General features: G+C 41.3%; 1 protein-coding gene across 7 annotated transcripts in view; it reads right to left on the minus strand.

Moving 5' to 3' along the window:
* Nucleotides 1-24618, minus strand: part of phactr4b (phosphatase and actin regulator 4b) — a 31612-nt gene that overhangs the window by 3799 nt on the left and 3195 nt on the right. For 2 of the 7 annotated variants that reach the window (XM_027149812.2, XM_027149809.2), the window contains exons 2-11: nucleotides 21284-21388; nucleotides 20582-20626; nucleotides 7843-8004; nucleotides 7346-7426; nucleotides 6196-6615; nucleotides 4578-4964; nucleotides 3198-3323; nucleotides 1315-1831; nucleotides 478-785; nucleotides 139-319 (exon numbers count right to left, since the gene is read on the minus strand). In XM_027149812.2, coding sequence (XP_027005613.2) covers nucleotides 139-319; nucleotides 478-785; nucleotides 1315-1831; nucleotides 3198-3323; nucleotides 4578-4964; nucleotides 6196-6615; nucleotides 7346-7426; nucleotides 7843-8004; nucleotides 20582-20594 — 2195 coding nt within the window. In that variant the 5' untranslated portion in view covers nucleotides 20595-20626; nucleotides 21284-21388. Of the gene's footprint in view, nucleotides 1-138; nucleotides 320-477; nucleotides 786-1314; nucleotides 1832-3197; nucleotides 3324-4577; nucleotides 4965-6195; nucleotides 6616-7345; nucleotides 7427-7842; nucleotides 8005-13906; nucleotides 14293-14329; nucleotides 14688-17724; nucleotides 17985-20581; nucleotides 20627-21283; nucleotides 21389-24618 lie in introns of those variants that run through there. The other 5 variants (XR_007140184.1, XM_027149807.2, XM_027149810.2 and 2 more) reach the window with 4 other exon arrangements.

A 24618-nucleotide genomic window follows, 5' to 3' on the forward strand; every position in this document is an offset into this window, starting at 1 on the left:
CCTTCATTTAGGTACTCAACACTCACAGTTAGTTATTAATAAATGAGTGTGTGTGCGTGTGTGTGAGTGTGTGTATGTGAGTTAGAGAGTTAGAGAGAGAGAAAGAGAGAGAGAGAGAGCATGAGGACAGGCGAGTACCGTGTGAGTGCTGTGCCAATCTGTGTGCGGATGGCCTCCCACTGCTCTTTGCTCTGCCACGACAGACCTGTGTACTCCATTCTGGTCTGCCTCTCAGGAGCCTGTCTGTCTGGGGCTGAAGGCCGACTGCTCAGCTTCAGAGCCAAAGTGTCCTTCCTCTTCACCCTGCTGGCCAGACTACCTGCAGAAGTGCATACACAATAACACAGTTAAAAGCTATCCAACAATTTCTGAATTTTTACAATTCCTCTATTCCTTGGATGCATGAATACTTAATGTACAAAAAAGATACAACAAACAATCTATCTGCATTGTAAATGGACAAGGCACTTCACTTACTCGGTGGACTGTCGTCCTCTTCATCTGATTCCTCCTCTTTGTAAAGCACAGGGCCATCTGAGTCACTCTCATCAGCCTGTTGATCTTCCTCTCTCTCCTCTTCCTCACTGCTGTCTGATCCCTCTGGCATAATTCGGATGTTCACATCACCCACTAGGCACCGGCGGCTACGAGGCTCCAGCTCTGGCTGAATTTGAGGGGGAGGGAGGTGTTCAGGAGGTGGCTCATCTTCATCCTCCTCCTCCTCCTCCTCCTCTTCTTCATCTTCCTCCTCTTCTTCCTCTTCATCAGAGTAGTCATCTTCAGCCCTGAGAGAGAGTTTGAGAAAGAAGAGAGGATAAACGTGAATAGATACATGTGGATAAATTCTGAATGGAAAACTGTAACTAAAATGTTTGTCATATAAAAATCAAGAGGCAGGTCCTAAACTTGAACTTGAAAAACTAAACTAAACAAACTAAACTTGAAAAAAAAAACCCAAAAAAAAACACACTAGTGAGGAAACTACTGTTTATAACTTCTATAACATAAGAAAAAAATGAGCAAATATTTATTATAACAAATAGCCCAATAAAATGTGTCATTTGTTAATAAGTAAACATTTCTGAGTTGCCAAATTGCTGTAGTATGAGAGGAATAAACCACTTCATGACGTAGTGTTATAGAAAAACAATCAACTTCAGTTTGAAGTCAAGTTGCATTCTACCACCACGTTGATTGTTTTACTAAATCAGCACGTCTTGTGTTATTTCACCAAGATTTTTCACTAAGCGACTCATCTCTGTTCACTTATACAGAAATGCTGGGACTGAAACACTGCTGGTGATGAGTACACACATTTTTAAAGGCTGGATGGTGACCGGCAGCGGGCGAGATCCTTGGTACTCTGGAGGGGTTTCAAACAGCAGCGAGTGGGCACGGTGGGAGGCATCCAGGTGAGGCAGGGCAGCTCCGGGGCTGATCAGTGCACGCTGGATCATGATGTGCAGGGGTACTGGGGCTTGACGTGTAGGCAGCTCTTCCTGCGGGCTCGGAGGGTCAAAATGGACAGGTAATGGGTCGGGGAGAGGATGAGGATAGGAGTGTTGGTGGAAGAGCTGGTGAGGGTGTCCTCGAGGAGGCGAGGGTGGTATGTGCGTGGGGAGAGGTGGGGACGGTGGCGGCGGGGGGAGCGGGAACCCTCCTGGGATATTTGCCCTGTCCTCAGGAGAGAGCATTGAGGGCAGAGAGGCGATAGAAAGGGTGGAGTTCTCAGTGTGGCGCTTTGTGACCGGCGTGGTTCTCTTGGGGGGCATAGGTGGCGATGGCTTAGCTTGAGCTGGGTTGGCACTTCCTACAACCTGTGTGAGTTCAGCTGCAGGAGACAAAGGATTATGAGTTATAAGCACCGACAGTTTTAACAGCCAATTTTTAACCACTGATTTTTATCAGAATGTCATATGTACATAAAATAAAGGTTAGAGCATCATTAAAATCTGACATCACTAGTCTTTACAAGACCTTGTATTTTCATATTATTTTGTAACATAAACCACAAATGATATTTCTGAAGGGTACACATGTAAAGCATTAAAAACTACATTGTATACTGATTTCACATGCTCAGAAGCAGTAACATGAACTACATCCCGTGTTTGTCGCATACTGTACATGTCCATGTGGCAGGACAAACTGTACGTTGAACTGCCACAGCTTTAGCGCAAGGCGAAGCTGCTCCATGTACAGATGACCACAGAACAGCTAACAAACACACAGAAAGCCACAGCCAGAGAAACTACACTTAATGGAGTAACTGCATGCAAACATTTGAAATCACTGATAAACCCAGAAACAGTATTTGAGCTGAACTTCTGTTCGCTGCACATAATCTGCTGCCATTCAGCATGCTGTGCATTCAATTAGATTTCTATATTATTCTGTAAACTAATTTCTGCCAGTTGAACAGAGGATCCTAAAAGGCGGGCACAATTCTGTGGTTACAGCAATAGGTTTCTAAGCATGCCCGCTTACTGCAAATCTAGTTCTAAAAACATGCATTTTAACAGGAAGCAGAGAGAGAGATAGAGAGAGAGAGAGAGAGAGAGAGAGAGAGCGCGAACGCACAAGAGAGTGAAGGAGAGAGAGAGAGAGAGAGAGCGAGCGCACAAGAGAGTGAAGGAGAGAGAGAGAGCGAGCGCACAAGAGAGTGAAGGAGAGAGAGAGAGAGAGAGCGAGCGCACAAGAGAGTGAAGGAGAGAGAGAGAGCGAGCGCACAAGAGAGTGAAGGAGAGAGAGAGAGAGAGAGAGAGCGCACAAGAGAGTGAAGGAGAGAGAGAGAGAGAGAGAGAGAGCGCACAAGAGAGTGAAGGAGAGAGAGAGAGAGCGAGCGCACAAGAGAGAGAGAGAGAGCGCACAAGAGAGAGAGAGAGAGAGAAAAAGAGCGAGTGCACAAGAGAGTGAAGGAGAGAGAGAGAGAGAGCGCACAGGAGAGTGAAGGAGAGAGAGAGATAGAGCGAGCGTACGAGAGAGAGAGAGAGAGAGAGAGCGCACAAGAGAGAGAGAGAGAGAGAGAGATATGTGGCATTCTAGCCACTCCATGTTAGTCCAGCATCCCGGCCAGAGCTAAGAGCATATGGTGGCATGGGTGAAGAAGACAATGCCAGCAAACATAGAGCAGATGGATAGAACATGATTACAAAAAGGCAGCATCGCTGTGGTTCCAGGCATGGCCTTGCTGTTACCTGTGCGCCCACCTCCTGCCCGACGGCATAAGTACACGGGCAGTGACAGGTAGACATCATAGTCAGCTTCACGCTTCCAGCAGGACCAGTAGAGGGGAAAGGGATCACCCCCTTGAAGGGTGGAAGCTGACAGGGGTAAGAAACCATCCCAAAGGTATCAAAAACCACACAAAAACATGACCAAACCATCCGACAAAACTGTATAGTTTGGCAATGTAGACGGATGTGTTCGCATTAGCCTAAAATTTGCTGAAGCAAGATAACATAAGCTGAAGTAGGTACTTCATTTCAGAAAGTGGGTCATACTTCTGTTGAGGAATGAAGAAGCCAGGCAACCACAGAAAACTCTGGGTTCCAATGCTCAAACAAGTCGAGCATTAAGCAGCTCATCTCTCATGAGCACATCTCTCAATGCTTCAGCTGACCAGCAGGAGGCAGTGTGTAGATGCAGCTCAACCACATTTAAATTTCTCTCATGGATAAAGCTGTCATCACCAGTACAATCAACATTCAGCACAGCGATGCGTTACATTACAGTAACTCTAGATTTCTTGTGTATCATGCTATTGCACCGTGGTCCTGAAAGATCAACATCTTAGTTCATTGTTTAGGAGTTACATTAGAGGAGTGGTAATAATCCCACTTGAAACTAAATAAAAATTGTTTGGCTGTTTTACGAAGCTCTACTAATGTCTCTTGTGATGCAATAAATGACGGAATAAAGAAAACAAGAGTGCTTCACAATAAGAGTACCAAATTACTCTATAAACTATAATCAACACAATAGCAAAACCCCAATACATTTTCAGCATGAATCTAAGCAACCAATTTGATACGTTCTAGTGCCAAAGAGCATTAGTGATCTAAGAAGCTTAAATTTTCAGATCCTCTTAAATCTTGCGTCTTTCTCGAGGTTACATGATGCAAGTTTCAACTTTGACACAATAACACAAAATGATCGAAGGCACAATAAGACCAATTGTGTACAGGTTATATGTGGAACTTTGAGGGTCAGACATTATTTAAAATACAGATAGTCTTGCCCTAAAATGATCAACAATCCCATTACAGAGGAAAACACTTATCCGACATAGTAACCAACAAAAAAAAACAACTTCTGCAACACTGCAGCAGACAGCTGCCTGCCAAGCCTGGAGTCATTAGAGATAATGCTGCACAAGAGGAGAAGGATGCCGAGAAAGAAATGTTCTTGAGACTTTTTTAAATGCTTTCCTACACATACAAAAAACTTAAACATGGCGAGACAAAAAGATAAATGTGCTTCTTATCCTGACGCTCCTAGACAAGAAGAATGAAAGCATGTAACATCTGCTTTTGGGGGTCATATGAGAAAAGCAGGAAGCAGGAGTAAGCACTCACCCAGCATAGCAGCGTTGGTGGTGCGGTTGACTGGTTTGGGTGGAGGGAGTGGGGGCTGCCTAGCATGCTGTGCTGGCATTAACCCTTGGGTGGAGGACTGGGTGAAAGAGGATCCCAGGGGCACGCTGGCCACAGCAGACGGGGCCATCCGCAGGGTCTTTGCGGTTGCGCCGGGGACAGAGGATGATGGAGAGTTGGAGGATCCGGAGGTGGAGAATGAGGTTGCAGGGCTGTGGACGGGTGTGTGTTGCATGACATCAGTGCCACATTCTGCGGTGGAGCTCATCAGCCATTTGGGGGTCATAATTGTCTGCTTAGGGGGCAGAGGCTCTCGCAGTGTATCCCTCAGTGTCTCAGGGTCGGGAATATAGTGACTGCTGTCCGATTCTGAGAGGAATACAAAGAAAACATAGTAGCTGTATCTCAGCAATGAATTTCAGACTTATTACTACTAGATATAGTAAAATGACCTGGATGACTTTCCTAATAGTCTTCTTACTGTCATTAAAGATATTAATAAAATTATTAAATCAAAGTCATCATTTTCAGCACTGAAACACGCACACCTAAGAGTTTCTCTTATCCAACATGTCAAACTATTTGAGCTGCATTAGGAGTTGTATCATAATTCCCATACTACTCATTTGTATGTTTCTTAATCAGCTCATCGACCGCCGTGGGAGATAAACAGGCTGCCGTAATTACCTCTCTGTCTCTCTATATTGCTCCCTCCCACGTTATCCCCCCTTTATTCTTCACAGCTGGCGTTTTAAATGCCGGGTTATTTACAGCCATTTTTTCACAAGACACAGGCAGCAGTAAAGCAAAAAGGGCAATTTGTTTTAGAAAAATCTAGTGAACTGGAAGCACCACTTCACTTGCTATATTGCTTTTATTTATTTTTTAGTTTAAAATGAAAATGGGAAAACAAGGGAAAAGGGTTTTATTTCATTTTTTTGTTGTTCCTCCTGTAAAGTTAAAAATATAAATAATTTCTTATTAAAACAACAGTTAAAATTGTACGTAAATACAACAGATCAAATCATGAATACAGAAATAACGTTAATAATAAAAAAAAAGGCTCAGTGCAGTGTGTTTCAACACAGATACGGACGACCTGGAAATGTAAAGCATCTAGTCTACACACTCTTTCCTCTAGTGAAGACATGTAGTCTGGACACTTACTATTTTGTTTACATAAAATATCTGCATTTGCTGATTCCATTTTTAAAATCATAAGTGGATTTTTGATAATTAAAATAGTCTTAAATTGTCAAACTGTAAGGCAGCAAAATTCATTCAGCTCAGGATTAGTTACTTTAGGGTACTAGTAAAATGCAAATTTACCCCACAAGTAGTTTGTGTTCATTCCTAAAAACTGAACTGATAGCAGCATATGTAGAAGAATAAGGGAGAACAAAGCTACAAAAGTGAAGCTATCCCTCTGCTTGTTCCTAAATAAGAATCTTAGCTGGAGCAGGACCCGAGGGAGCAGTGCCAGTCTTCACTTCAGAGTGGATGTGAGGAGAAGAGAGAGGAAGAAGCACTGGTGAGAGCAAGAGCAGAGTAGAGGAAGTCAAAGAGCTAGAGGGAGAAAGAGAAAGTTGAACCTCCTCACCTCGCCTTCCTCTGCCCTCCTCAGCGGATGAGTGTCGGGGAAGGCTTGGCTTCCAATCGACTTCAGGGCGAGTTCTTCTGCCATCCTCTGAAGGGGCTTTGATCAGACCGGGCTTTCTCTCTGTGTCTGTGTGGATTCTGCCTCCATGCTTTATTTCCTCTCCCTGCCAGCCCACACTTGGCTTCCACTCATCTACTGCAACCCGGCCTCCTCTCCAGCAGTCATCCTGGCTAGATATTGCACGTCGCTCTGCATCAGAGGGGTCACGACCCCTGCGCTCCGGATTGACCCTGAATTGCAATTCAGAGGTAGGCCGAACTGACTCAATTCCCCGACTTCCGCTTCCAATGGTGCCCCCTACAGGTAGCGTGTGGCCATTCTTCACATATGGTGGCTTGGACCCATGTGCCTCATCTGCCTCTGTGAAAAACAATTCAAATACATCGAAATTTAGTTAAAAGAGAATAAATCATCAATGGGGCATCATCAAAAAATGTAAAACTTCTAGAAAGTAGTTTCTGATGACATCTAGACTTCTCTTTTTAAATCAGACAAGAAAAAAGAACAGCAAAGAAGCCAGAGGCAGGTAACAAGAACAGGCTGCTTATTAAGATTAGATCAGCTTCTAGATAAATGGGCCTCCACAGCAGTAAGTGCATGACTTTCAATGTTTTTGCTGCAGGGCACAATTTGCTCCATGTTTTGCAACTGAAGACAAACAATATGTCATTTCTCCCCCTCATAAATTGAAGTTAGACCCTCAAACACCTGTCAAATTAAACCTTCTTGCTTCATCTCTCTCAGGAACTGCTGCATTTCTACTGTGCCCTAGTGACCAGTGAGATAATACCAGACCAGTGACTGCTACCAGCTTCCAGTATTGTTCTGTGTCCACCCAATCCTCCGCTCAAGGGCTATTGCCTCACAGCATGGAAGGCAGCACCCACTCACTCCACCCAAACCAGTCACACACACACAATTTTTTTTTATATTAAGTAGTAATTGGGTTAAGGGTGAGTTAAGGGCCTTGCTCAGGGACCTAGCAGTGCTAGCTTGGTTTTCCTGGGATTCAAACTCACAAGCTGTATGTAACCATTGAGCTACGACTCTTCCCTTTGCACACACACAAGCACATACACACAATGCCTACCGTTATCAGGAAGCTCCTTTAGGACTCCCTGCTCGATCAGCTCCTCCCGTGGTCTTCTCATCGACATCTTTCTTTCCAAAACTATTGGGTAAAATTCAACAAACACAAATTCAATAAAACACTGAACTACAGCACACAGTGACATATTCACACTTTGTTTGAGAGAAAATAACAGTGAGTTAATGTGAAATGATTGCATGCTCTGTAGTTGTACAGACAAAAGTATATCAGTAATTTGGTTGTATGTTAGGATGATTTTCCTGTTTTCACCCATTGCTCTTACTTACTGTATGAATGGCCGACTTTACCAGAGTACAAACTAAATTCAATGGATTATTGTTTGCTTTATGATCACAAAAACTCAATTGTTGCCTGTTGATCTAACATTAATAACAGAGAAGGTGGATTCATCTCATCAAAAGTTTGCTTTCAAAACTTCAAGACAAAAATAGGAAGCAGAATCAAATGTGGCCCAAACTTCTATAAAAACTAGGTACCTTCTGAAGTTTCCTTAAACTTCTCGCTGCTTTTCTTCTTTCTCCATTTCCAAGGTTTGAAGATCTTGCCCAGTGTAGACAACTTGCCCTTGCGCTTGGGGGGAGGAGTGCTATCGCCCCCTTCACTCCCTGTGCTATTGTGCTGGTGGCTGCATTCATCATCTAAAAAATATGTGAAAAACAGGTAAAGACAGTTTAATAGCACATTGAGGACTCGGACAACCACTTACACAAACATTTGAAAGAATTCAGATGGACAAAGCATGAGCACAACTTAAAACAGCGAAGCACATATAAAAATGTCCAGGAACAGAAATGGTCAGTGAGCAGTGCAAGCACATGTCTTACTTTCCTTGTGGAGCCCTTTCTTTAACATAATTATTAACACTATGCCAACACCTAAATCTAAGCCCAAATTTAACTCCAGTAACAATACTGTAAACGTTTTGGCTAGATTGTAGGGTTTTTAAAATAAAAGCAGTTTTTGTGGGGAGAAAGTTTTACTTGACTATCCAAATACCAATACAAGGTGAACATGGTCAGATATTCCTATCCGTGCAGGCAGACGCAGAGTCACACACGACACAGGGAGACGACGCAGAGTCACACACGACACAGGGAGACGACGCAGAGTCACACACGACACAGGGAGACGACGCAGAGTCACACACGACACAGGGAGACGACGCAGAGTCACACACAACACAGGGAGACGACGCAGAGTCACACACGACACAGGGAGACGACGCAGAGTCACGCACGACACAGGGAGACGACGCAGAGTCACGCACGACACAGGGAGACGACGCAGAGTCACGCACGACACAGGGAGACGACGCAGAGTCACGCACGACACAGGGAGACGACGCAGAGTCACGCACGACACAGGGAGACGACGCAGAGTCACACACGACACAGGGAGACGACGCAGAGTCACACACGACACAGGGAGACGACGCAGAGTCACACACGACACAGGGAGACGACGCAGAGTCACACACGACACAGGGAGACGACGCAGAGTCACACACGACACAGGGAGACGACGCAGAGTCACACACGACACAGGGAGACGACGCAGAGTCACACACGACACAGGGAGACGACGCAGAGTCACACACGACACAGGGAGACGACGCAGAGTCACACACGACACAGGGAGACGACGCAGAGTCACACACGACACAGGGAGACGACGCAGAGTCACACACGACACAGGGAGACGACGCAGAGTCACACACGACACAGGGAGACGACGCAGAGTCACACACGACACAGGGAGACGACGCAGAGTCACACACGACACAGGGAGACGACGCAGAGTCACGCACGACACAGGGAGACGACGCAGAGTCACGCACGACACAGGGAGACGACGCAGAGTCACGCACGACACAGGGAGACGACGCAGAGTCACGCACGACACAGGGAGACGACGCAGAGTCACGCACGACACAGGGAGACGACGCAGAGTCACACACGACACAGGGAGACGACGCAGAGTCACACACAACACAGGGAGACGACGCAGAGTCACACACAACACAGGGAGACGACGCAGAGTCACACACGACACAGGGAGATGACGCAGAGTCACACACGACACAGGGAGACGACGCAGAGTCACACACGACACAGGGAGACGGGAGACGAACACAGGGAGACAAACGTCACAGGGAGATGACAGAGTCACACACGACACAGAGAGACAACACTGAGGCGCATGCACACACAGACACACACACAACCACACAGAGGCACGCACACACAGACACGCACACAGAGACACACACACAGAGACACACACACAGAGACACACACACAGAGACACACACACACAGACACACACACACAGACACACACACACAGACACACACACAGAGACACACACACAGAGACACACACACACACAGAGACACACACACAGAGACACACACACAGAGACACACACACAGAGACAGACACATACACAGAGACAGACACACACACACACAGAGACACACACACACAGAGACACACACACACAGAGACACACACACACAGAGACACACACACACAGAGACACACACACACACAGATTCAGTAAATTTCAAACAAAGTAGATGATGTTTGTCAGAAAGTCTGTTGTTTTAAACTCCAAGGCAGTGTTTTAAACATGACTGTTGTTTAAACACAGCAGTTTCCTGGCAGCTGTAGTTGGAAACAAACAGCCCCCTGCACAGAGCCTCAGTCATTTGACCAGTGGCTGCCACTTCAATACTCCAAGAACTCACATTCCTCTTAGCAATACAACTGTCAACAGGTTCACACACACTAACTAGCTGGACCAACACATCCAGTCTAATACATTCCGTATATAAAGTTTATGAACTTCACAAACACATGCATCATACATCGGAGACTAAAATATGCTCTGTTCCATTTAACCCTCCTTAAGAAAGAACACATTAGCATTGACTGTTTTCATACTCAGTTCATTATGTGATGCTAAAATCAACAAGTTAAATCGATAGTTCAGTGCATAATTATTTACACAATTTTCTCCTGATCTCAAATGCATATGCAAGTTTGCTATCTGAGAGATGATTCCTGATCATGACCCCCTCAAATACCAAACTTTTGCCACAAAATTGGGGGCACAAGACTGCCTGTCTTTGTATACTGTAGCATTACCATTTGCCTCCACCAGAACCAAGAGCAACAAACCCGTTTCTGCATGACAATGTACCGATGATTAAGACAAAGAGCAGTGACCTCAACCCCAAAGAACACCCTTTGGGATGTACTGATGTTTTGGAGTTCAGTCCATAACTAACCCCCACAGGCTCGTTCTCTCTTTCCTGTATATGTAGCTCAATGTTTTATTTTGGTAAGTTAATTTCTTATTATTGTATTTTAGTTTGTCAGTGAAAGACCTGGGTGTTATATTAGACAGCAACTTGTCTTTTGAAAATCATATCGCCTATACTACCAAAACAGCCTTCTTACACCTTAGAAATATTGCCAAGCTGAGAAACATCCTGTCTGTATCTGATGCTGAGAAGCTAGTTCATGCATTCATGAAGCTAGTTCATGCACACTTTAATAAATAGGCTACAGTTAGTACAAAATGCAGCTGCCAGAGTTCTCACTAGGACAAGAAAGTATGACCATATAACCCCAATTTTATCATCTCTACACTGGCTACCTGTTAAGTTTAGAATTGATTACAAACTGCTGCTACTTACGTATAAGGCTCTTAATGGTTTAGCTCCCATGTATCTAACTAGTCTTCTAACACGTTACAATCCTTCACGCTCTCTGAGATCACAAAACTCAGGACTTCTGGTAGTTCCCAGAATATCTAAGTCTACTAAAGGTGGTAGAGCATTTTCTTATTTAGCTCCCAAACTTTGGAATAGTCTTCCTGATAGTGTTATAAAAAGATAAAAAACTCATCTCTTTAGTCAGGCGTACACATAATACATCCTATAATATCATGCACCAGTACATCAGACCTGCACATTTTTATGAACAGCAGATATGTTAATCCCTTTCCACTGTTTCTCTCTTTGTACCCATCCCGAGGCATCCAGACATTGTACCAGCCCCCAACGTCCTCTGTGGGACGAAGCCTTTGGCCGTCCACTGAGCCGAGGCCGACTCTAAGAATCCTGAGACATCTCCAGTTGGACTCTGTGATACTAAGGAGATCTGAAGTCCATGATCCTTACACCAATACAACATTTGTTTGACTGTATATTACAATCACATCCCCAATGTCACCCATATGAGGATGGGTTCCCCCTTGAGTCCGGTTCCTCTCAAGGTTTCTTCCTTTATCAATTTAAGGGAGTTTTTCCTTGCCACTGCTGCCTGAGTCACCTCAGACTTGCTCATAGGGGGATAAATACATACAGATTGTGAACTATATATATATAATAATAATCTTGAATTTTTATTCTGTTAAGTCTTTTTCTTTTATTATTCCTTATTTCTTTTATTATTATTATTTCTTATATTACCTTCTGCTCTATGTTTATGTTCTGTAAAGCCGCTTTAAGACAATGTCTATTGTAAAAAGCACTATACAAATAAACTTGAATTGTATTATTATTATCATCATCATCATCATCATCAGCTTGTACATTTACTGTACAAGTGAATAAGTGAATAAACAAGAGAGCAACAAAGTGTTGTAGTAAAATATTACATGCATTAAATACTGTATGAGCAAATTCCATAATTATATAAAGAAATTATAACAAGACTTGAAATCTGCCCTGGCCAGGAAAATAAAAACTACCAGTAAACTACCATTTAACTACCAGACATGACCAAAAGTTTTTAATTCAATGAAAATTTTTTTGAATTAATTTAATTCAGTTAAATTCAATGTATTTGTATATCATTTTTGACAATGAACATTGTTTCAAAACAGCTTTACAGAAGTATAGAAACAGAATAAAAAACTTTAAGTTTTAATTTAAGTTGTTATTTATCTCTAACACTTATCCCTAATGAACAAGCCTGATGTGACTTGGCAAGTAAAATCTCCCTGAGATGGTATGGGGAAGAAACCATGACAGGAACCAGACTACAAAGGGAACCCATCCTCATTTGGGTGGACATTAAATAATGTAAATGAAAATAATGTCTTTTCTACAACTGTTTGCGATCCAGTGAAATTGTGCAACCAAGAACACCTGAGGATCTAACAGGAGTAATTTCTGCATTTATTATAGACTTAACATCAATTCCCTCCTGCCGAAGTCTTCAAATGTTCACTGATGAAGACCTGAGAAAAAAGCTGACCGACGCAATGGCAGTTTAAAGACGATGTGATAGTCTCCAAATCATATATCATCATGGAGCATCAAAAATATAAGATATACTTCAGAATCGTTGTTTCTGCTGATATATAGAAATATTTTTCTTTTATCCGACAATTAAAATCAGCAAATAAAGCTGTTCAGAGTTCAGGGCTCTGCGCGGACAAGCTTTTCCACACCAGAATTGGTAAACATGTCTTCATAGACCTTACTGCATACAGGGGCATTGTCAATCTGGAACAGGTTTGGGTCTTTTAGTTCCAGTGAAAAGAAATATTAATGCTAGTGCGTAGCATGACTTTCTATTTAAGTGTGTTTCCAACTTTTTGACAACATTTTGTGGAGGCCGCAAACAAGGGTTAGTCTCAGCTATCCAAATACAGGTTTCTATATTAGATGTGTCATTATTAGGATGGAGACATATTAGGTTATATTTTTCCATTAGTGATCTTAAGTTTTTATCATTTAATATTAGCAGCACAGTAACATCCATCCCAGTAAACACAGGATTTCCCACAACATGGCAGGCACATAATCCACCCCAGTGTCCAAAAGTGTCAACCTTTAGCTCGCTCAAATCACATAAAACACTATTGGGAAGCAATGGTGAGCAATGTGACACCTACTTACACATTGCCCGTCATGAGCTTGGAAATACATTGTTTTTTAAAGTCTTAATAAATCAACTTTTTTTCATTTTAAATGTTGTGCCTCTAGAAGGATATCCAAGGAATTTGTAAATCTGGTTGGTCACTTCAGGAACATTTCAAACTGACTCCCAGAACAGCTCAGCTGGGTTAAGACTACAGTAGGTGACTGGGAAGGCTAAATTATAAAATATATCTTCAACAAGTATCTCTAGTACAGTTTAATGTGTTGTGTGATTGGAGGGGGAAAAAAAAGTAGATCATTTTCTAAAGCAATATTTTGGCAAGTAGTATGTCATGTGGTCATACAGTTAGTAGCAAACCAGATGGGTAGAGACTAGCTGTCAGGACAGAAGATGTAATAATGCTCCAAGCAACACATGCAGAACTATCTATTTAATCTTCTATTAGTGCTATTTCCAGCAAGTCCCTCAGAGCCATACATACATTCCTAATGGCCGATATAAAACTGGCTGCCCTATCTTCCTGTAATGAAATCTACAGCTGGAAATTGCTTCCCAGAATCAAACGGCACATTGTAAAAGACATCAATGCTGATTCACGCTACTTGTGAAGCAGTGTTAAAGAGTTAGAAAGCAGAACTACCTGGGATCCAGATGTCATGTCGAAGGGTGTGGAAGCAGCAGGCCATGAGAAACTAAGAAAAAATTCAACTCCTTTCCTATCAGAAAGAGCCTTTGAAAAACTGTAGAGATAGAGTTAGAAACTGCCTAAATGGTCCTCGTGGTGAGACTCACTATAATCCTCAAGAGCTAAAAGACCAGACAGACTTGGCAGTGGTTGTTCGTTTTAAATCTGGATCTCCAGGTGCCCACAGAAAGGGGATAGTATGAGAGAAATTTAGAGCAACTCATGCTCAATATCCACATCATGATTTTAAAGCAGCAATAATAACACATGCAGTCTCTCACACTGAACTCATCCTCCAGTACAGTGTAATACAAGTCAGCACAGGCAGCCATCCAAGTATAAGACAGTTACAGTGCTGAGACAAAAGTAGCCACTGACCAGCCATCCATCACAAAGCGTGGAGTACGAGGCAGAATGGATTCCTGGTCCTTTTCCGTCTCTGAAAAAGGAACAAGCGAGTGCTGCAGTATGCAGTTTGACCAGGCACTTGGCTGAGTCATTAAGCAGATCGTCTGGACATATTGAACACGAAGCTGAGCTGTCCAAGCTCCCTGCTCATGGATAATGGACCTTAATGGACCCAGTATTGCTCATAGCTCGAATCCGAATGCGCAGGAGAAAGCAGATCAGGCAGACGCAGATGGTACGGCTTGTAGAAAAGGTGTCCGTTTGAGCTGTGAGTTGTGAGCTGACTTCACGTCCTGTGCTATAGGGCTGTGTACTGATAGCTGGGAGAGTCTGAGAGGGCAAAAAAGGGGGGGAAGCTGGGAAACAGAGGGAGGAAATGACACTCCACCCTGATCCTGAAAGAAGCAGGTGGGTGGGGGCACATACAGATGACCCCCACCCACTCACCAGACCAGTATGAAGTGGAAAACAGTACAACAGATGAGCAAAAACAACATGCGTCAGCCAGTGAGTAATGCACTCCATGCACATCCGTGCTAATGCACTATGAGGACATTAACAGCCATATTCCCAAATCTCCATGATCAAGTTTAAAGCCATATATAGCTTACATAAATGCTCTTATAGAAATCAGGTTAAAAGTTAGCTCGGCCACTTAGGAAACCATCGTAATTGTACAAAATACTGTATAAAGCAAAAAAAAATAAAGAAAAAGAAAATCCAATAAAATGTAGTAGCAGAAAGTATTAGAAAATGAATCCACATAACTGATACTTTTATTACTACTACCAGCTCTAATGTCTACAGATTTAATATGGCACTGTCTCATCGTCAGCCAGCAGGTTTTACTTTCTTACTTTTGTATGGTTTATGTCAAAATATTTTCCCCACAGCATCAGAACTACTTGCCCAAATATATCAGTTTAAACCTATGATATGGTGGATGAAGGTGTACTTATTTACTTATTTAAAAAATAAGAAACAGTTGTATTACATCTGTGATTTAAAAACACATCTGAAATGTTACATTTGCAATTTTTAATGTTTAACCAAGCAGTTTATGATTTTAGAAAACACATGCTGAATTTCTTTGAATAAGCTTAGATTTTTTTTAAAGAAATAATACACTAAATAATTATTATACCTTTAGAACATTCAGATAATTGCAGCAATAGTGAAAACAACAGATTTTCAGTCACTGATCAGCAGCAATCCAGCTTTAAACAGAAGCATACAAAAAAAAAACAAAAAAACATCCAGTCAGGACTAGAAAGCATTTTCCAGCAGAAATTCTGTGCTTGTGAGGAAAAGTGCTAGTCATCTCCCTCAGACACATCAGAATCTCACTGCACTCTATAGAGGGATGAAGCAAGTCATGTTTACCAATTGACTCTGGGCAGAATATCAGACTATGGGTAAAGATATTCTTCTTTTCTTGACTAGATGAAGTTTTTTGTTCTACAAATCCCATGACAAAATCTGTGGTGAAACACAGTAATGGCTTAACACAATCCAAAAAAAAAAATGCTGTTGCTGTGTACAGCTGCGTCACTTGACGTTTATTTATAACCATCAGACTGCTGGCATTTGCCATGTGTAGCACAGTTGCTTTGATAAAACAAACTATTTTTGATTGTGGGCTTTGAGCATCCTAATCCCAAACATTTTAACTGAATATTTTTGTAGAGGGTTAATGAATCATGGCATCCAACAATATAAACTGAAATCTATACGATTTCTAAATGCTAAACGTTAAATTGCTTCAGCAGATAAATTACAATAACAGTATAGTGTTAGTATAGCATTTAATCCTTGTATTGTAGACATACAAAAATGCTCTCCAAACGCAGCTATGAACAAAGCAAATGGCACTAGTAGATTTAGTAGCGTACATGTAGGATGCATCAAAGACGCAAATATAAACGCATGGATGCACACGGCCCCAGGGCAGAGGGAGTCAGGTGTGTATGCCGTTCAATTAAGTTAGCACACATGATAGCTGGCAGTGGTTTAGAGGAAAATGTGATGCCTGGAGCGGTTTGTGTGGTTAAGTAAGTTACGCTAGTCTGTTGGGAAAACCTGTGAGGAACAGCACACTCCTCCTGCTTTCCTCTCACTCAACACTCCTTCACCCATCCTGTAACAGCTCTCACAAAACGCAATCATACAAAACGCAGCCATGATCTCGTTGTCTCGATCTGCTTCTGTCTACTATAGTAATTGGACTACAGAGCCTGAGAACATCAATCACACAGCTAATTTTGTAGTATGCCTTTACTGAAAGGTGCTCTTACTCTTAGAAAGGTGACATTTTGCATTAGAAGTAGCTGTAAGTGAATCCAGCATGAACAAGGGCAAACCTGAGGAGAGGCCGCTGACCAAACAAAGAGCCTGTATTGTGAAATGAAACTTGGCTGGTCATTTTGGCCGAGCACAACTTGGCCTCTGAATGATTCCTGTATGGGGAAAAAGACCCAATGCTGTCTCCACTATTGACATCTCCATCTTGATACATTCAGATAACAAGACGGAGGACATTGAGATTGCAGGCTTTTCCACATAAATAAACCATGGTTTATCTGGCGATGGGGAAGGGTCACAGCCTGTCAGCTCATCTAAAACAATGTCATCAGAACGCTCAGGAAAATATATGAAATCTTCCAAGTATAATAGGCAGCAATGTTACAGAGCTAACAAACATTAATGCATTGTTTTAAACCTCATATGCTAAAATAATGCTTTGCTCCAGAATGATCTTATATTATTGGCCTCAAAAATGTCCCAAAATCCTGAAACAGCCTACAGTGTGCAAGGTGTAACAATGTACATATGAATCACTCAATGATGGTTTAAAAAAATATCTAAACAAATAAAATAATTCAAAAAAGATTCAAAACTTCAAAAGTTGCCCGAACAAACTACAACTAATAATAATGTTAATGAACAGCGTAAAGATTAAATTCACATATTACGATCAGTCTTCTGTAACACACACAGTCCAAAAGGTATCTTAAAAACAGTTTACACAGTTTCTGCTTACGTGAGAAACATAAGCAAACTGAAATATAATCAGACTGAAACACAAGAAATGGCAGGAAACACCTTTTTGGACTGTTTGTGGAATATTTTTTGAAGGAAACCGCAAATAAGTCAATGAGTAATGTAGTGAAATAGTAATGAGAATAAATCCTTAGTCTGCTTCTGACAGTAAGCAAACTTTGGGAGGTTTATATCTATGCTAGGCTTAGTCCCATCACCATAGTGCTATTATTGAATATTGAATATTAGAATTGAATAGATATTGATTCTACATTCATGCAGCTAAATCTAAGATAATGTTTGTGTTGTGTATACATGTGACTCACCAGTGTGTTTTTTAGTGTCCTGTGATCCTGCAATCTCCAGAGAAAAGCTCTGTCCCATACTCTTGGCCCTAAGGGCCTAAGCTTTCAGCTGTGGCCTAGAAAAGGCCACTGAGCAACAAGAGCGTCCTACCTGCTCAACTCTTGACCTGCCTAGGTTCTTCACATCAGATGACTCTCTTACTGCCACTTCTTTCTTCTACCCACTGATCTTTACGGAGACCTCCCTTCTGTTCTGTGTCTCTTTCACCAGCATTCCCTCCCTTCTTCCCTTCAGGAATTCTGCACTCCTCCCTCTGTAACTCCCCACCCCTTTCCTTTACACTGAACCTCCCTCTGCCTCCCTGACTTAAGCCTGTGAGTTAGCACAACTTCAGATGGATGCCTATCATTCCAGGGAGCCAGGGTCTGTGTGTGTGTGTGTGTGTGTGTGTGTGTGTGTGTGTGTGTGTGTGTGTGTGTGTTTTTAAAGAAGAGGTTAAACGTCCTATTTCCTCTTGTGCAAAACAAAAATACTAATTAGAACAACATGGCTAAAAAAAAAAAAAAAAATCAAGAATGGAATTCCATTTATTTGTACAGAGGCAAAATCGTTTTACCTCTGTTCTTCAATTTCCCTTAATCCTCATTAAAAAACAAAAACAAAAAAAACTACTACTAAAAAAAAAAAAGTGTTTACAGTCGTGATTTATCTGGTTCAAATCCAGCTCCTGCTTTATCCCCAAAATTTCACTGAACTACAAGAAAACAATGTTGTGCCCCCTAGAGGGAACAGTGAGCAAACCCCTTTAGTGGCCATTGGAATTCCAGGCATGCAACTTATCCAGCACAGTCCATTAGAGGAAAATGATTGTGTACGTGTGCCACATTTATGAATGATGCTCACAGGCTTCCAACACAAAGCTCCATTTCCTATTGCTCCAACCACATCATTTAAAGAGGTCACCTTTCCACAGATCTCTCAGTTACTAAGAAACAGGTTAGGATACATTAATCACAGCACAAGTAATATGTCTCATTCTGTGTAAATGCCTCAATAATTCAGTGATTTGCTAAATACACTTGAATGACTGACTCATTACAGCATTGGAAGTGCTCCCACAGTATCTCACAAGCCCGAGACAAATAGGAAGTGGAAGAGAAGCCAAAACACACACTCAGCAGTCAAGTAGTGCAGTACTTCTCGGTTTGATAAACCACACATTCGATATTTTATTTTATTTTTAGGTGGACATGGAAAATGGGGAAAACGTTTGACATCACCAGACTGAGCAACAGCCAACATGAAGAGGAACACAGCTAAGAGAACTAGGAGGGTGAATAAGGGAAGAGAGGGTGAGTCAGTAACCCTGCCAAACTACAGAGAAAGCAAAAATGCCTCGTGCATGTTGACTGTGGCACATTTATTCTTCACCACTGTGATGACTCTGTCAAACTTTAGAGGTTATGTCTGAAAGTCTGACTTTAGTCAGATGTAGCGAGTTGTTTAAAAACCTTTATTTTCAACATATACAGCTCCTCCACTTAGCTTTGCCCACAGAGCTACTAACACCAACTAGGTTTTAAAGACTGGACTGATATTGCAAAACGGCTTTCTGACTTTACAAGCAACTTGACTGGCAGGCAAAGAGAGGCCCCTTTTGTGCTCGTTGGTTAGACATTTGTGGTTCACATCATCCCCCACTCAGAGATCCTGCAACGCCCCAAAGTATAGTATCAGAGCAGATATTTTATACCAGAAATCAAATGACACCGAACACAATGAAACAGTGTATCCGATGAATACAGCAAATTAAAAATAAATAAACAAATAAATCACTGACAGCAAAGCCCAAGCTTCAGAAAACAGGTATTAGTTTTTTTGTTTTTCGAACATTCGAAATAGCATTTGTTCCTTATGGCAACATATTGTATGAATTAATTTATATGTATAACCAAACAAATCAGCTAATGCTCAATTACCGTTAACAATAATTATTTTAGTCACTACATATTTTATAGGCTAAAGAGTAGATTGAAATTTTAATTTTTATGTAAAGACCTTGGGTAAACATTTTATAGCCAAGCAATTCAGAGACAAACCCTAATCTCATTTCTTTCCTAAGTGAGCAGCTATGAAATTCCCACATCATTAAACCACAGTAACACTGAAATACACACTGAAACCTCAGAGAGAGCCAGACAGAGAGGTAGAGGTAGGAATAAAAATGATCGAATCCAGACACTGAATTCAGCTCTAGCAAGTTAAGGATGCACTGGCACCATCCCAATACAAAACGAAACTGAATGAGTTCTAGAGATAATAAAGTGAGCTGCAGTCCCAATTCTTTGTGTCCTAGTTACAGCGTCTACACTGGGGCAATGATCCAAACATGCACAGCCTGCTGGTTAGTTCTCCCCCAGCCCAGAACCTGCTGCTGCGACCTGGAAAACGTGCTCCATGCAACTGTGTGATAAAGTGGACACATGACCATGGTGAACTTGAGAAAAGAGTTCTCATTGACGCCGACACTCAAAACAAATCTGGCCCAGTAGTCGTCCATACCAGTACCAAGGACAAAATCATACATCGTACTTACAAGGTGCCATTTTTCAGCTAGATTTCTAACACTCAATAAGTACAGCTGCCTGTATACATTTGTGAGTTAGGAGCTAAAAATAAATTACCTGATAACCCAATATACTCAACCATGCAAATCCTGTCATGATATCATTTAAAATGTCAGCAGGCTCCAGATGCAAACACCATCAGGCTAGAATGTGAAATACTCAAGCAGCTCATCATAATCCTTAACAGCAACACAAAAAAACTAAGCAAACAAGTGTGTGCTCCATGAAACAAGTGTGTGCTCTCACTCACCAAGATTTTCCATCACAGAATCTGACACGAACCACTGAGTCGATCCTGTGGATGCAAATGAAAAAGATGATTAAAGCGGCTAAATTTCTTCTTTGACACATTATATAGTCAGTGATAAAATTCTTCGAGATTCATTTTCAGATGGTCAGTTATACAACACATCGCAAAAATGAATCGCAACCGTCATTAATAAGGCCATAATGACACGAGTCCACACACACTTAAACCTCTGCTAGCTACTCATGAGTGCAAATGTTTGTACAAATTTAGACAAAATAAAGACAAAGTAATTTAAAAAAAAATGATAAAACATGTTGTACGTGTTAAAAACTTAACTAGCTTTTGAAATCTGTTGAATTGTTTATTTTTCCTTTGGCTTTAAACTGTCCCCGAGTGCAGAATACACCTACATTTAATTTTTAATTTGCTGGATTTTTTTCTTGTAGATAAACTGGAAAAAAAAAAGAGAGATACAATTTCTCCAGCTAGAAGTCATAGGGGATGCAAACTTTTGCACTCAACTGTAGCTGTGCATCTGTGTGCTTTTATAATATAAGAGCTTAGACAACAATTTCTTCACACTGCGTTTATACAGAACGCTCAATATTTCAGGCTTGGAGCAAACATTTCTATGTGACTGATATAAAAGAGTATTTGTTATGCACAACACTTGAACACTGACAGCTAACATTGGAAACGCACTGCATAGAAGGTCATTGGCCTTGTAATGCGGTGTTCGTTCTCGGTGTGTCCAGGTCACAGGTCTCCGAGCGGCAGATAAGGTACATGGGCTCACTTCTTCTGAATCTGTACAGGTCAGAAAGGGGAGGTTTAAATTAGCAGGAACAGATGACCATTTAACACAGACACAGAGTACAGAGAATCATCGATAACAAACTGACTCCTTAGAATTTCTGAATAATTCTGGCTACACCCACTAGTATAAAATATAGGTGGAGAATCTGCCACTATAAATAATGATTTCAAAAAGCATCCATCTTACATTTAAAGCTAAAAGGAACTTCGAGGTTAAACGGCTGGTAAAGCTAAAGCCTATGAGGCAACAGTGAGGGCTTGAAACTCATTTTCTAAAAAATCTTGGCATTGATTCATTAAAGAAAACACAAATGAGTAAATGACTCAATCTGATGAAGAGAGTTTGGCTGAGAGCGTGACAGGACGTGGATGGATGAGGCAGAGAGGAGAACATGGTGGAGGAGAATGTTGAGAGAGATCTGCGGTACAAGGAGGAAGACAGAGCGGAAGAGAGAGTGATTCGAGGGAACGTGAGAAATGCTAATGAATATCTCCCGAGACAGAGCGATCGATTGGAGTGAGGCAAAACAGGCTTCACAGGCCAACTTCTCTCTCATGCCATATCACAGCAGCAGAACAGGAGGCTGGTGAAAAAGCTGTGTGTATGATCAATGTAAGGCACTGACAATCCAAAACACTAATCTTGTTTTAATTCTGAACAGATTTTAACATTTTAAACATGAGTATAAGATTATTGTCCTGCAGTTCCAAGGCACTGTGCTAAAAGTCTACAATAAGAAAAATGGTGTAAAGTGTAAAGGTAAGCTTTGTTTAATTCTCTTTGTAGGCCCATTTTTCAAGGAAAATAAAGGACAGGAAATGAAATGTCTGTGCATTCATACTAGCATAAAATAGAGCATGCTAGCACTGACACTGTGCCTCAGAATAACGTGTAAATGTAAATATAACAGTGTGACATTGCATACAGTGTATGTATAAATACAGACTGAGACCAAAAGAAGAAATGATTTAATCTAAAATCTAATGCCACACAATATTTGAAATCAACAGCTAAACATGAAGTTAGCATATGTTAACGATGAAAGCACACAGCTGACACGAAGAGAGAGTTAATGCTAGGGTTTAAGAAGGCTGAGGTTTGAAACAATCTGACAGTAAGCCTCACCAGCTTCACATTTCTGAGGTTTCAGAAACCAAAATAATCCTTAAACTGTAGAACACTTCCTCGGGAATTGGATGTTCTGTCAACACGAATCCAAAAAAAGCCCTAACAAGGTAAACGGAAGCGACACTTGCAACGACAAAAAAATGATCTAAAAAAAAAAAAAATCAACATGCAAACACCAAGCTTTTACAAATAATATACAAACAATTTATATATGTCTAGATTAACCTGCATATGTGCTCTTTGGTTTGAGCAGTAGTGTAGAGTTTGGTGGTGTAGAGTTTGTCAAAGAGCTATTTACTATTTGTAGGGGACACTATTTTGTTTTTAAAGGATAAAGTCTTTTGGATTGAGTAAAAATCTCCAAATTTAATGAGTTAGGGAAGGGCTCTGCTAAATCCTAAAGGAATCTGCTAAATGCTGTAAATGACTAAAATTAATTCCAATCATACTTTTTTCTAGAGAGTTTTACTTTTGTATTTTTCCCCATTCGTCTGAATCCCTTTAAAAATGATATATTTGCAACAGAACCTTAAAGTGCAATGTAAATTGTTGCAAACATGCAATAACTGGCTTGCTATAACCTCAGCCTTGTGCTGCTGAGCACAATGGCCATTGAAATAAAACACAGAGCCAGTGGAATGGAGATGGTGAAGAGGCAGAATCATGAAAGAACGCAGAAGTCAGTATTACAGTTACTGTAAATCTGCTTCAGTTCTTATAATGCAGAGTTCAGAGCATTTAAACTGTGGTGAAGCCCACACTGTGATATGGAAGAACTTGCAGGTGACTTCCTTTATAACAACAAAGCATGTGGGTTTGAGTGTGACTGTGAAATACTGACAGACACACACAGCATACTGACCATATCATGAGTTTAAATAATCATAAATAAATAAATCAATAAAGACAAATTATTCTATCTGGCTTAAATGCAGTTTAAAGTGCTTCATAAATAGACAAGCATATATGGTCAAAGCTAACATGCTAAAACAAACACACACACACACAAACGCACGCATACACACACGTACGTCCCTCAGGATGGGAAGTGTGAAAATGGGATGTAACTGGCCTAGTTCCTGATTGAGCGTTAACTCCTGATGAACCACCATGCACCAGTTGAGATGAGACTGTTAAAAAGGAGACCCTTAGGGAACAAAGATCTGCTTTACTGTAAATTAAACAGGGAACTTGTGCAGCAGGAAGAAAAGAAAAAGATGAGCTTTCTCTCTGTTTAGATAACAATTCAAATGCAGGAACTGATGTCGACAAAGCTGGTTTATTTGCTGCGCATAATGATGAGAAGCTGTCATTGCATGACCTTTCCTGATGACTTTATTCTAGACATTTTATGTTCAGACTGGTTAAACACAGCAGCAGCCTAGCAATTCTGTTCTTCATCAATCTGATCAGAAAATATAGCCTGAGTGGAATTGTGTTAAGCATAATGTGCACCGGAGGGTCTTCATCAGAAAAGAGTAAAACAGGATTTTATCAGCTAGTATGTGATGCATGATGGTTAATAATGGTAAGCTATTAGGCCCTAGAAGAAAAGACACAAAGAAATTCAATCAGATGCACAGTTCAAACCCGTCATCCATATAATCAACACTAAGAGGGAAAAAGTGGAACTACATCTAAGAGCATCATGTGGTGGTAATCTATACAAAAGTGCCTTGCTACTGTTAAATGGCTCTTCTGCCACATTGCAATGTGCAAATACACAGGGCTACAATTTGAACACCTAATAATACCGCAACACACATAAATGTAAATTTATTGATGCACAGGCTGCAACACCTCAAAGCACTTTTCACCTACCACAATCAACACACAGGGAAATGAGAAAATAAAAAATCCCCTACACCGCAGCACATTTCCCCAAATATTACATTAACACAGCACTGACCAATTCAAAGCAACTGGTGTCTTCCATGGGTAGAATGAATGAAGTTTCGCAATGGGAATAAGTGCATCAGGCTCTTATTATTTAAATAGCATCCCAACTTGTGATCGAACAGCTTCGAATTGGGCAGACATTATGTGTTCAATAATCTGACATACAGTATCAATCAAGGAGATCAGTAAGTTT

This window comes from Tachysurus fulvidraco, chromosome 3 (assembly GCF_022655615.1).
Source record: "Tachysurus fulvidraco isolate hzauxx_2018 chromosome 3, HZAU_PFXX_2.0, whole genome shotgun sequence".
NCBI classification, from domain to species: Eukaryota; Metazoa; Chordata; class Actinopteri; order Siluriformes; family Bagridae; genus Tachysurus; species Tachysurus fulvidraco.